At 44.6% G+C, this 13847-nt stretch overlaps 1 protein-coding gene across 17 annotated transcripts in view; it reads left to right on the top strand.

Moving 5' to 3' along the window:
- The first annotated feature begins 4417 nt into the window (after nucleotides 1-4417).
- The window catches only part of TCF7L2 (transcription factor 7 like 2), a 171673-nt gene continuing 162243 nt past the window's right edge, over nucleotides 4418-13847 (top strand). For all 17 annotated transcript variants that reach the window (XM_088528616.1, XM_088528615.1, XM_088528609.1 and 14 more), the window contains exons 1-3: nucleotides 4418-5195; nucleotides 5506-5572; nucleotides 5748-5872. In XM_088528616.1, coding sequence (XP_088384742.1) covers nucleotides 5007-5195; nucleotides 5506-5572; nucleotides 5748-5872 — 381 coding nt within the window. In that variant the 5' untranslated portion in view covers nucleotides 4418-5006. The remainder of the gene's footprint in view (nucleotides 5196-5505; nucleotides 5573-5747; nucleotides 5873-13847) is intronic.

Below are 13847 nucleotides of genomic sequence, written 5' to 3'. Positions count from 1 at the left end.
CAAGTTATGCAGTAAATGTTTCATTTATTGGATTTCTTCCATTACTATTAGGGTTAAAAGACACGTTGTCAATAAAAATGGTATATTTATGGAGGGCTCTGTATTTCAGAAGCCTATTTCTTGTCATACACTCCTATAGTACTTAGTATCACCTCATGATAAAGTGTGAATAATCTCTGCATGAATGCATATTTCTACCCATTAACCGTTTTATTATTAGGTAAGATTATCTCTAACAAAAGCGAGAGGCAAAGCGATGTTTTAGGTGCTAAAGGGGAGGCATCTTCCTACTGATCTATAGACTAGGGAAACAGGACATAGATTTAAAGACATTAGACTATTATGAAGTTAAAAAATAAACAAATAAACAATATACAAGGTCTTCTGGTACCTCTGCTGTTTGAATGTTTCTCGATTAAGTGGGGATGAAAACCCACACCCATTGCTCAAACAATGGTCTGTGATCCGGCCAGCATGGACAAAATATGGAACCACAAGGGAATCCAGCAGTAGCACTATGAACTGATTTCTTTGTCGATATTTTCTCATTTTATAGCTTTCTTGAGTTTTTTATGTGTTTATTTTGGTCAGTGCAATGACTGCAGAAAGGAACAATGGTTTCTGTATTTTCATGGTATCATCTTGCCTGCCCTAGAAAAAAAAGCTCTCTCACCGCTGACCCTGGAGAGCCAGCACTGGTAAGGCACTGGGCAGATGTGTTTGCTTCATGTTACTGGAACCTTTTCAATATTGAAATTTTTTTTTCACATTTTGAGCAGATTTAATGATCCAAGATTATTTGTAAACATACGGACTCCTTTGAGCTGTAGACTCAAATCCCAGCCTGGTCAACCAAAGTCCTTTTATCTTTCCAAAATAAATAACTCAAATTTTACACATTGCAACCTACATTGGGACCTTTTGGAGAAGACCATGAAAATGGATGACTCACCCAGATATGTAAACATTAGCTAGGAGATCCAGCTGGCAGTTAGCACACCATATTTCTCTAATATAGACTTGGGCCTCTGGTGAAGCATTAAAGATTCCAAAGCATTTTTCATAAAACAATAAATTTCCTTGGCTGCCCTTGGTCAACCTTTTCCCTCTCCAGTTCATCGCTATGAGAACTGGCGAGGAAACGCCGCATACTTTTTGGCCCTTGCTGTTTATGAGACTTTGCAGGATTCTTGGGACACAAACGTTGTGCCTAAATATGAAATGGCAGCACCCTTTCCCATAGCCAACACCCATTGCTTGGCCCACAGCAAGCTCAGTATCTGGCATATTGTACCGAAGCTGTGAGAGCTACAGCGGCTTGGATAGAGGCACTTCCACTTCTTGATCTACACTATAGGTCAACTTTGACAAGAAAACAAATGTCTCTTGAAGACTGAACTTGGAGCACCTGGCTTCACCCTGCCAGCTGTTGCTTAAAATTGGGTATCAAAACAATAAATGATGTTTCACGCAGTGGATTAACTTGGCCTTTTTTTTTCTTTTGAATATTGTATTTCTTTCACTGTTGAAAGCTATACTTCTTTTTTAATCTAAAGTACCACCTGAGAGGCAGTGGTACCACTCAACAGGTGCCACTGACCCTTTGAGAGCGCTCAGTTCCCCCAGGCATGAACAGGAACTATTTCATAAAGGAAAAAGATACAAATAAGCTATCATTAGTGACTTGTACTACCTTAATTAAATCATGTCATTTTAGTACTTACTGACAATACCTGGGCTTCAAAACCACTCTAACCGTAAGCTTTTGAAAAAAATGAAAATCTAGAAGTTTGCCGTAAGAGAACGTGAAGCTCCAAAGCTCTTTCCTTGAGCTTTGTGGGGTTCCTCTGAGTTCACCATGGCCCTATAAAATGGTCCATTTCCAGCTGTGTGAAAGCAAGGGGCTTCCCTATGCAGTGGCTTCCACAGCTGGGACGCAGCAACTCAGCCTTCCAGCAAGAAGCCCCTAGGGACAACTCCTGCAGCCAAGGCCACCACAGGGGTTAGGGGCAACGGCACCAAGGCAGATGCTCATGTGAGTAACATGATGTGCACGAGTGGTCCAGGTGTGTCCTGGCCCTTGTGCAACGCCGCTCGCATACACAAGGCTCTGCAGAATCAGGCACTTTTAGGCAAAGATTGGGCCTGCCTTGAACACCAGCTTCTTGATGATGCTTCACAAGCAACTACACTGGGACTGAAGCAAAAATATGCTTGCTTAAAAAAAAAAAGGCAAAAAAATACAGGGCAGACTGTAAAAGGATCTTTAAAAATCAAAACAAAACTGTGCAATTGTTTTTGTTTATTTGGATCAAATTGTAATGCATGGTTCTGGGGAGTAAATAGGAGTCTGTCACATTTGGTATTTATAATCTCAAACTGCTCTGAGATATAAAGTCATTTTTTAAAAGGCAAACAGAAATGGAGAATATGTGCTAAGGTGTACCCCGGAGAGGCACTACTTAGGGAAGACAATAAGCACATAAGCAGGGGCAAAAGAGAAGTGTGCATGCCCAGAGACAGCTATTTAGCAAAATCTCTAAAAGTAAAAACCAAGTTAGCCAAAACACAAGTAGAAAAAGAAACTCTTCAGTCCATCTGTACACTCAGCTAACAGAGAAGTATTTCATTCTTCATGTTTTTACTTGGTGTCTTGAAATAATCCCTTTTCTGTCTCCATATTCCCACTTAGACATTGTTCACAGACTTATTTATTTATGAAGTCTGAAGGTTAGTCCCTACCTGCTGAGACTAATTAGCCCTGTTCTTTGTGTCCTATGCAATCCTGTCTGATTAAATGTACACATTTGTTTTACTTCTTTTCATGCTTCCTTTCACTCTACTTCTGCTTTGCTGATTAATATTAAAGTTGTAAGTTGCAGTGATTTTTTATTTCTATTTTGTCTGCATCTTTCCCTTTAGTATGTAAATTTCTATGTGAACTTTTTAATGCCTGAGAATTCGTGTTAGCCTTGTCGATCTCTCTATTATTATTTTTATCATTCTTTCTATAGAAGACAGTTTAGCAGAAGCCCCCAAACTCTCTAAATATTGCATGACAAATTGGCTTTGTTTTGGAAACCCTGTGTGCTCAATGGCCCTTAGCATGAGCAGCAGGTTAGATTTCTTGAGGAATGTTTGGATTATTTAGCACAGCCCGTCCCTCGCTTTCTAACACCATTTCCATTAGGCAATTTACTAATTCCCATGGAAATTACTGTCTCCCCCCCGGCCGGGCCCCCCCCTTTTGTCCCTCGCCCATGTTAAAGTTCCCAATTGACTCGCCCATTGTTCCAATTTGTCACTGCCAGGAGATCAATTTGTTTGCCCCTTGCCGCCCCCCCGCACATTAGATTCGGGCAGCAGATGCCGTTTCCCGCGCCCGCGTTACTCTGCGCCCCGTTTTGCGGCCGTGCCGGGGGGAAGGGGGCGCCTTTCACCCCCCGCGGGCCGGGCCCTTGCGCGGGGGCTGCGCGGGCCGCGCTCCGCGCGCGGCTCCGCTCGCACTTTCACTTTGCGTTCCGGGGCGCGGGGTTGACGCCACCGCCGCAACTTTTCACTTCGGAAGTCTCGGAGCCCTTCATTCCCCGTCCTGCCATGCTAATTAACTTCCTAGCAGGCGCATTCCTTCCCCTCCTCCTTCCCTTTTTTTTTTTTTATTTTTTTTTTATTTTTTTCCCACATAAGGAACCAAAAAAAGAAAGCAAAAAACTCGCCTTGCTCTTAAATTATTTGGATATATCTGATCTTCAGCGAGCAATCCTGCACATTTTAATCCTACGTGTTCCAACCGTAATAAATGCGAGGAGCAAGTATTGCTTAAAAAAAATGGCTTTTACGATATTACGCTGTTTATTATTACTGGAGTTTCTTACCTCCAACGAGTGGCAAGAAAAAAAAAAAAAAAAACGTTAACGGTTAGAAGAAAAACCAACCTACAGTCACATGTGCACAAATAATAAGGGCACGCACACACACACACATCCTTTAGGAGAAACTGCACGTCGACGCGCTGCGCGATCATCTTTATTATGTAAAAGTTGCTGCTTTTCGAGCAGCGGCGGCGGGGGGGGCACTCGCGGCGCTGCCCCTCACTCCGCTCCCCCGCCCCCAGCCCCGTTCGCTGCAGTTTTTCCTTCTCCCCCCGTTTTCCCCCCCCCCGCAGGCCCCCTCCCGCGGGCCTCCCCCCGGCGCTGCCCCGCATTGTGCCCGCGCGCGCCCGCGCCCCCCCGCGCGCTCCCGCGCCCAAAAGGATCATTGTTAGTTTCCTACTTCCCCCACCCTCCTCCTCCTCCCCCTCCCGCGCCCCAGACCTGCTTATTTATGCAGACGTCACCGGGAGCCCCCGCCCCCTCCTGCATCTCATTAAGTGCCTGGTGTGTTTCTCGCTCCCTGTCAATAATCCCGGATCCCAGACTTCTCCGTTCCTCCGGATTTCGATCCCCCTTTTTCTATCTGTCAATCAGCGCCGCCTTTGAACTGAAAAGCTCTCAGTCCAACTTCAACTCACTCAAATCCGAGCGGCACAGGCTCCCAATATCCGCGGCGGCTGCCCCCCCGTTACAGCTGACTTCTTTGGTTTGTTTGTTGCATTATTATTATTATTTTTTCCTGCGATCCCCCTCCCCCCATTTTTTTATTATTATTAATTTGGGGTGAGTGCGTGCGCGGGTGCGCGCACCGCACGCCGCTCCGATCCCTGGAAGAAAGGAAGAGAAAATCCCGAAGAAGGCAAGGAAGAAGCCTAAAGTCACTGGTGCAAAGGAGCAAAGAAGAGACATTTCCCTCCCCTCCTCCTCCCTCTTTTCCCCTCCCCAGGAGGAAAGAGAAGGGAAAAAAAGAAACTTTCACCTTGGACTCTTCTTTTTTTGGTGCAAACTTTCCCCCCTCCCCTGTTCTTTTTTTTTTTTCTCCTTTTTTCCCCATTCCCCTCTATTTTTTTCTTCTTTTTTTTCCCCCTTCCCCTTTTTGCAAAATTGCTGCTGGTGGGGTGAGCCAGGAGGAAAATGCCGCAGCTGAACGGCGGTGGAGGGGACGATCTGGGCGCCAACGACGAACTGATCTCTTTCAAAGACGAAGGGGAGCAAGAGGAGAAGATCTCGGAGAACTCCTCGGCGGAGAGGGATTTAGCTGATGTCAAGTCGTCTCTCGTCAATGAATCAGAAACGAATCAAAACAGCTCCTCCGACTCCGAGGTAAGGGGGGAAAATCCCCCCGCGGGCCGCGGCGGGCGGGCGGGATGCGCGGCCGGCGGGTCCCGCTCCCGCCGGCGCCCAACTTTCCTCCATTGCATAAACTTGTAACGATGCCTTCTTTTTGTTCTGTTTGTCCTCCCTCCCTGCCGTCTCCATGTGTGTGTCCCCCTCTTTCCTCTCCCCACCTTTCCCTTCTTCTTTGCCTTTTATTCCTCCCCTCCTCCTTTACCTCCCCCCCCCCCAAAAAAAAAAATCACCCCAAACCACCCACCTCCCCAATTCCTCCGCACCGACTCCCGCTCGCTCCCAGGCGGAGCGGCGGCCTCCGCCTCGGTCCGAAACTTTCCGAGATAAATCCCGGGAAAGTTTAGAGGAAGGTGAGTACGGAAGCGGCCCGGCCGCCCCCCGCCCGCCCGCGGGCGCCCAACTTCTTCGTGGGACACTCGATCTAAACAAAGTTTTTCCTTCCCCCCCTTCTTGTCTCCCCCCCTTTCCCTTTTCCCCCCCGTGCCCCTCTGCCCCGCTCCCTCTCGTGTCTCCCCGCCATGTTAGCTGCGAAGAGGCAAGATGGAGGGTTGTTTAAGGGCCCACCATACCCGGGTTATCCCTTTATAATGATCCCCGATCTCAGCAGCCCGTATCTTCCCAACGGATCGCTCTCTCCAACGGCAAGAACAGTAAGTGGCATTTTTTTTTTTTTTTACCCCCCCTCTTCTCCCATCCCTTCCTCCCCCCTCTCGTTGCTGCTGCGCTTCCTTCCTCCGCGCACCGCGGACCCCTGCGCGCCCCCCCCACCCCTCCCCCGCGCCGCCGAAAACTTTCCCAACTCCGCGGCGGGTTTGTTTACACTTCGCCATGTTTCTTCTTGTTTTATTATTTTGTATTTCTTTTCCTTTTTTTTTTTTAATTTTATTTTACTTTCAGTTTTGCGGGCACTTTGCTGCTTCTCTCCTCCCCCGTGCAGGGGAAGGAAAAAAAAAAAAAGGGGGGGAAAAAAAAAGGGGGAAAAAAAAGGAAAGAAAAGAAACCACACAACTCCCAAGCCAACCCCAAAAGAGAACTAGAAATAAATCCACCCCCAAAATTTCCTTAATTCAGGCATTGCCTTTTTCTTTTTTTTTTTTTTAATTTCCCCCCCTTTTTTTCTTCCCTCCCTTTTCTCTCCCCTCCTCCCCTGGCGCTGGCCTGGAGGGCAGGGGAAAGGGGTTGTTTTCTCCTCAGCGGAGCCTCGGCTCCGGCTCCTACAAAACTATTTATTTTCCGTGGGGATCTGTTTTCTTCGGCCCCCTCCAGCGGCGTCTGGGTCGCTCCCGCCTCCCCCTTAACCCTCTCGTGCCCTGGCCGGCCCCGCTCCGGGCAGCGCAGCTCCCTCGGCCGGTACCGGTACCGGCACTGGCACCGGTACCGGCCCCGGGGGCGGCCCCGCAGCTGGGCCGGCCCGTCCCGTGCTCGCCGGGCCCGGGGCAGCGCCACGCGGCCCCGCCGCGCTGCGAGCATAACAAAAAGCATCCCAAATCCGAGCAAAATCCCGCCTGGAAGCAGCTTGCGAGCGGGGATGTGCTCAAGTCGCCACCTCCCCTCTTATTTTTTTTCCCTAAAAATAATAATAATAAAGGAGGCCCCGGGGTATGTGGCAGGGGAGCCTGTCTGGGCGGGCAGGGAGGCAGAGCAAGTTTGAGGCCGGGTCCCAGAAACTTTGGGGGCTGCTCGTGGCGTTGGTGGCCCCAGCTGGTGCTTCGCTCTTGATTTCCTCGTGTCACCAACTGCGTTCTGTGCTTTGACATCAGATTTGTCACGTCTAAACCTTTTTTTTTTTCTCACATGTTTCTCATTTATTTTAAAATCATTACTTTCAATTAAATTGCATAATCCATAGGGGCTACAAATCCTACCTATTCCTACAGACGGGTCTGGCGTTGCTGTTTCGTTTCTTCGGGCTGTTTTTAAATTTGAGGCGTCCCTACCAGCACCATGTGTGTTTACACACCTTTTTTTCCTCCTGCGGTAACACGAGATAGCAATTTGCAAGAATAGATCCACTGTTCGGGGGATGTTGAGCCCATGCTAATGACTGAGGGCTGGGACAACTTCAGTGTATCAGATCTACAAGTGTTTTAAAGCATTAAAATATTAAACATCAGGTCAGGGTTGTTTTCATTTAGTGAAACAACAGGAGACACTCAGATTAGTGAATATAAAGTGACAGACATGAAATAAATAACATTTGTGGACTTTGTCTATTTTGAGGATGCGGTGCGATATATTATTTTTGGGGTAACTTGCAAGGTTACTCCTGCAAGGAGTGAGATTTCCGGGACAGTGGCATAGGGATAACTGCAGTTTGCAATTGTAATGATTGGGAGGGGAATTCATGGGCTGAATGCATTATGTTTTTCTCTTGAATATGGTCACTCACATGAATATGGGTGATGGTGATAAGTTTCAAAATCTTATGAACACTGGGCTCCAGATGGCTAAACATTCTTCATAAGTTACTTTGTTGCAAATAGTGGAGCTTTATGTGTGTATATATATATATATATTTTCTAACATGCGTTCCACTCTTCCAGGCATAGGTTAATTGAAAGAACAAGTCTGTTTCTTTTCTTCTTAAATATACAGTTCCCTCTCTTTTTTTTTTATTTTTTTTTAAACTCTATACCTTCCTTACAGATTCTTTTTCTCTTATAATGCAAAGACAGTGATGCTGCAGCAGTTAGCTGTAGAGAAATATTCTTCCTCCCCTTGCTTTCCCCTCCAGTGAAAAGAGGCCTCCATAGGAATGTTCTGTTTGTATGACTTAGAGGTGCTGTAGAGCAGATTACATGTTGTTTTATTGTTGATATAGCAGGTGGCCTTCTCGTATTATCAGATGGGTTCTAAAAGGGTGTTTCCACACTCAATAGGCAATTTTCTTATTTCCACGTCCAGGCTCCAGCAACCTTCTTCTATCTTTTTAGCCTTATTCTTTCACATTCTGTATGCTTATTTGTTTGCTTGTGGCTTAATTATAGCTAGGAAAAATTAAAGTTATTTATTTAGGCCTGAGAGGAGAATATTGTGAAGATTGAGCGGGATAGCTGTTGTCTGTCACACAGTTTTTAGGTGGATTCTAGTTCATTGCAGTTCCAGCCTTGAATCCCAGGCAAGCTAGATCCGTCTCTTTCCTGCTTTTTAACATGATTTGGAAAGATATAGATAAATCTGCATAATTGCAATTTTTATTTTTAGTTATATATGTTTTTCCCCCAGAAAGGGTATTTGTTGAGCTTTAGAGCATACAAAGTAAATAGATGATGCAGTATGTATTAAAAAAAAATAATTTCTTTTGCTGTTGTAGAGTCTTCAAGGTTTGTGGGTGTGGTTTTTTCCCTTTTTTTGTGTGTGTGTGTAGCGGGATTATTGTTTTTTTTGTAAATGTACCTGTAATTGCTCAAGAGCAAACTCATGAGCAGCGATTTCTGCTTTACTGCTTCAGCAATGTGAAAAAAGATGAAGTATCATAAAATCTGCTTATGATGAATAATACATTATCTCAAGAATAAGGCTTTAATTGTTGGAAACTCTATATAGCTTGATAGTGATGATTTTATTTTAAAAGACAAAGATTTTTTTTTTTGCATAGAGTTAATCTTGCTTTTGATTGAATAATGTGGGTTGCTTTCAAGAATAGATGTGTATTAAACAGAGGTCTAGTCAAATAGTAATGAAGCAGTGAATGCAACTGAGAATCCCTGTTTCATCCTTGCACTTGGAGAAGGACTGTGATAGCTGCCTATTAGGGGTAAAATAGGGAATTGTTTTCCTTTCAGAGTTTGAAGAAGTGGTGTATTTAATATTAATCCTGAATGTGCAGCTTGGTTAATGGTTTCAGCGAGCAAACAGATGCATTGCGACTTGAGAAAGCCCTGCTGGCAGATGCTCTGATTTTTGCTAGTGCTGTGGCATCTTCCTTTCACCTAAACGGTTGTTGCTGAGTGAGACGGTACAAACAAGCTTGCACTCCGTTGGGAAGTGTGCGGGTTTGGAATAGCTGTAGTGGAGGGCAGCCTCCTCACCAAGATTTTATGTTGAGGGGGAAACTTTTTTTTTTTAATTGTCTTGGGAAAAAAAATGGATGTTTTTCTTTATCCTCTGAATCAAACATAATCCTTTCTACTACAAAAGCTGCAGAGGCTGGAGTGTGAAGGGTTAATGGTGGTCCTTTTTTTTCCCCTCCCTCCAATTGTTTTGACAACACTTTTCAAAGTGTGACATTCCAAGCCCTTGCAATACAATGTAATATTACAGTAATTACACAGGTCATTACATTTTAAATAGAGAACAATAAAATGCTTATCGCACTGAAAAAGAACAGGTGTTCTTGCCCTTCTTTGGTATTTATGCTAATTGTTTTTCATCTCCTTCAGAAATATTTATGGCTGGCATGTTAAGATTTCAGTCTCGATGCGACAATATTAATTCTTTACTAATCTTTATGGTTGAGGTTTAATGTCTGCAGTATGGATTATAGTATTAACATCCACCAACTAGTTTAATAATGTAGATATAACTTAATATGTCAGCACTTTAGTACTTTGTGATACATAGCTGGTCGACGGAGAGTGTATTATTCACTTTTTTAAAAAAATAAAAAAAAGAATAGCCAGGCTTTGAATAAAGTTTCTGTTGTGTAAAAAACAAGTTATTAAATAAGAACTGATGATCCTGTGGCAGAAATTAAATAGAAGCTACATAAAGAAAGTTTCCTCGTGCTTAATTAGGTAGATTGCTGAATCACTCTGTTCTAGTATTAGCATAGCTGGTATACAATGGCTAACAGGCTGGGCTTGCTGCCTTCTTTTCTGTGGAGAACCCTATTTATTTTAAGTTCTCCTATTTTTTTTTTTTTCTCGAAGATTTCCTCTTGGAGAAAATGCTGCACTGCTCAGTCAGTCAGCTTCTCTTTAGGGGGCTATGAAAATTAGTTAGAGAAAAGTTTCATGTTTCTGGGACCTTGCAAAACAATATAATGCAGCACTGTTACTCGAGCGTGCGGGATAATTGCAGCACTGCACTTCATTAAAAATAATATTTGCTTTGGAAATCGAACAATTTTAATAGGTGCACCAGTGGCTGATCTGCACTGCGAAAAAAAAAAGGCAGTAGATGCTTTTCCAGATTTTTTTTAAAATGCATTTATACATGGTCTGATGATGTTGAGTAGCTTTTCCCCCCTCTCCTTCCTCTTCATTTTTGTTGAAGCAAATATGTGCTGATTTGTCAGTTGAAGGTGGTGGTGGGGGAAATATGTCACAGCTTTCATTAGAGCTTGTAAACGGGAATGTAGGTAAAAATGCTTTAAATTCGTCTGACTTTTTCATGACTGGGCCCCCAAATCAGATAAAAAAATGTGGTGCGGAGAAAAAGGACAGCTGCAGATTTTGCGTGTGGACGTGTGTTTCTGTACCGTGACTAAAAACTCCGAGGACCTTTTCCCAGCTGTCTGGGAGTTATGTGGAAGTTGGATTATTGGCAGTTAAGCATGAGACAACCTGGATTTAGCAAGCGCTCTCCTGCACAGGAAGTCGAGGACATTATATTGGGGGAAGGGAGGGGAGGCTTCTCCCGGCGCGATCCGCTCGCTTCCCCGCGCTCCCACGCGCCAGGACCCAGCGCTTGCAAATAGCCACATATAAATACACAGATTTTCCCCCCCCTTTTTTATTTTTTCTTTTCTTTTTTCCTGTTTTCCCCCCGCTTTTTTTTCCATCCCCCTTGCAGGGGTTTGAGGTGAAACGCGATACTCTGCTCCCACACTGGAGCCCTTGTGGAGGGCTTGAGCTTGTTGGGGTGTTGCTGAGTGTTGGGGAAAAGTTTAAAGCCCTGTTCCCGTGCGTCTCCTTAGTGCCGCATTCTTGCAAATATATAAGTAAGCCTGCAACTTTGACTTCTAATTGGGCACATTTGTGAAGGAAATGGTTAATTTTACAACCAAAGGCAAACTTGCACCTCGACAGGTCTGCTGAAAGAAATGTGCCACAGTCGTTTTCTGGCAAGCACCGCCGGGTCATAAATCCACGGGGTTTATTTACAGCCTATAACACTTATGAATGTTAAGATATTTGACGCCACGCTGGCCTTATAATATCCAAGGTCCACAGACACTGGCAGTGGGTCAAATTTCTTTCACTAATTATAAGCAATGAGAGATGGAGTGTGGTGGTGTGCGAGCGGGGGGGAGCGATGGAAATCCTGTCTCTCCCCACCCAAAAGCTAAGGATATTTGTGCTCCTCCTCCGAACCGCTGCTTTATGTTGGTGCTTTTACGTAGGCTCCCAAGTTTATAATTAACGCTTGCCATGCTGAGCGCCCGGCTCTGCGGGCTGCGGCCAGGCAGGAAAAAAGGGAAGAAGTTTAACACAACTCGAGTGCTTTATAGCAGCCCTGGCAGGGTTACGCCGTATTTCCTAGATACCGACACAAGCAAACCGCTCGAGAAAGATGACACCTGGAAACGTCCGTTAATTTTCTCACGTACCACTGAGCTGCAGGGGAAAAAACACGTCAGGTTTAATGCATTTCCAGGCATCCTCCTTAGGCATCTATTAGAGTGATTATTTTGTGTGTGTGAAATAGGACCTCCTAAAGCAGCAAAATCCTGCGTTAAGGGGAAACGTTCACTGGGTGAATTAGCATGCTCAGCTTGCAAGCAGTTTGCATGGGAGAAATCTTAATTCTTCTGGAAAATGTGGGTGGTTGGGGGTAAAACACATATGTTGGTGTGAAGGGGTGAGGGGAGAGCACAGGGGACAAGTGTGGGGTGACCAAGAGTATTGAATGGCAGGAGGAGTCTTGACCTGGGATGGAGGGGAGAAAACTGCCTGTGAAGGGCTGCTTGCAGGGGAAGCTTGGGATCGAGGGACCGGCTCTAAGTGTCAGGAAAGTCTGGGGCCCAGGGAAAAACGCGGCAAGCTCAGCAGAGCTCGTTACGTGGGGCTTGCTCCCTATTAAACAGGCTTTGCTAGTGTGCACGGTTAAGAGATGAAGCTGCTGTCCTGTTTCTGTGTGTGTGTGTGTGTGTGTGCATGCGTGTTTTAACAAGATAATGTGATTACTCAAGTATGCCTAGGTATTGCTTGTAGCTTTAATTTCTTGAGCAGTTTAATTTCAGTTTCCCTGTAGGTTACTGTCACACTTGGATACTAACTCAAAAAAAAAAAAAAATCCCCCAAACAGGGTTATGTGTGTGGTGGAAATCGACCCTCTCCTGCCCATATGTTTTTCTTCTACAGATCATGTAAAACCTGACTGAAAAAATGAGGGGGCTGTCAATTCGGGCCTTCCACAAATAAATGTACGGTTTTGTTGAAGGTTTTATGCTCCTTTCTAATCAATGGAATGCTGTGACTTATTAGCCCCTGGGGATAAATATGAATCCCTTAACAGCACATTACAGATCTGGCGTGGTCCCGGGCCCTTTCCGGCAGGGTATCGGTGAGGATGCTTTCCCTCCTGCCTGCCCGCTGCTCTTCCTCCTCCAGTTCCTGCAAAATCCGTCCGGGCTCTTCCCTGGTTTTAGGCAGACTCAGCCCCCAGCCCCCTGTCTCGCTGGGGTCGGCCCCGGGCAGCGCTGAAGGGGTTAAGTTGCTGGCTGAAGTTTGGCTGCATGCAACTAAATTTGAGGCCTGGTAGGCATTAGCAGGGCACAGCACATTTACAGAGCTTAATTAGTACGAACTGTAATTGTTCATGGTCTGCCAGAAGGAGTAATGTTCAGGAAAAGTGGAGTCGTTCTTCTGCAGTCTTCAGTTTTAAAACGATAAATCACTTGCATATTTGTGCAGTGATTCAAATGGAGCTGAGACCTCTCCATCTCAACATGTGGTAAATTGTAAAGTCAATGAATTGCAGATGTAGGGGACAGCGGATTCTCTAAGAAAATGCAGAATGAATGGGAAAGGGTGATGCTATAAATACTTGCTGAGAAGATAACTGAGTTTCTGCTTGCTGTGCCAATTATGATGTACTAAAGATATTAGCAATTTTGTTTTAATGCATTTATTTTAAATTTCTTTAAACTAAATATAGGGGGGTACTGCATTACTTCACTTGGTGAGGTTTTTATTAATGCTCCAGAACAATAGGTTTCATATGGAAAAGGCACATGATAGCTGTACTAATACAAATTAATTCATTATGAGGAGGGTTGTAGCTGTTCCTGGAGGAGTTCATAATGATGGGACACTTTAAAGTGTGGCTGCAGCAACTTAGGAGAAATGTTGTGGTAAAGGATGCCTTTATATCCTCGTTGGAGGAAATACTGGGAGTATTATAGATCTTTGCAAGGCATTTTGTATCTGCTCATAATTCCTTTCAGCTTCAGAGAGGCTTTTTGGCTGTGCTAATCAGACAGCCCAGAGCCTATTTAAAAAAAAAGAAAGAAGAAAAAAAAAAAAAGGCAAACAAAACTACAAAACTATACTACACAGATTAAGATCATAAATGCTATCGATTGTTTTTTGACTCCTGAGCATGTGTGCCACTCGTAGTGCTGTGAAATCTTGTCTCCTTGGTTTTAGGCCAAGATCCATTGAAGTCAGTGGAAAAAGACTTCTATTAATAACGAAAGCCTTTGGAGACAATTGCCAACTTCTGTTTTTTTTTTTTTTT

The sequence above is a fragment of the Tinamus guttatus genome, unplaced genomic scaffold (genome assembly GCF_059628265.1).
Source record: "Tinamus guttatus ecotype Peru unplaced genomic scaffold, ASM5962826v1 Tinamus_guttatus_pri_ptg000314l, whole genome shotgun sequence".
Taxonomy (NCBI): domain Eukaryota; kingdom Metazoa; phylum Chordata; class Aves; order Tinamiformes; family Tinamidae; genus Tinamus; species Tinamus guttatus.
This window is presented reverse-complemented; position numbering and strand designations above follow the sequence as displayed.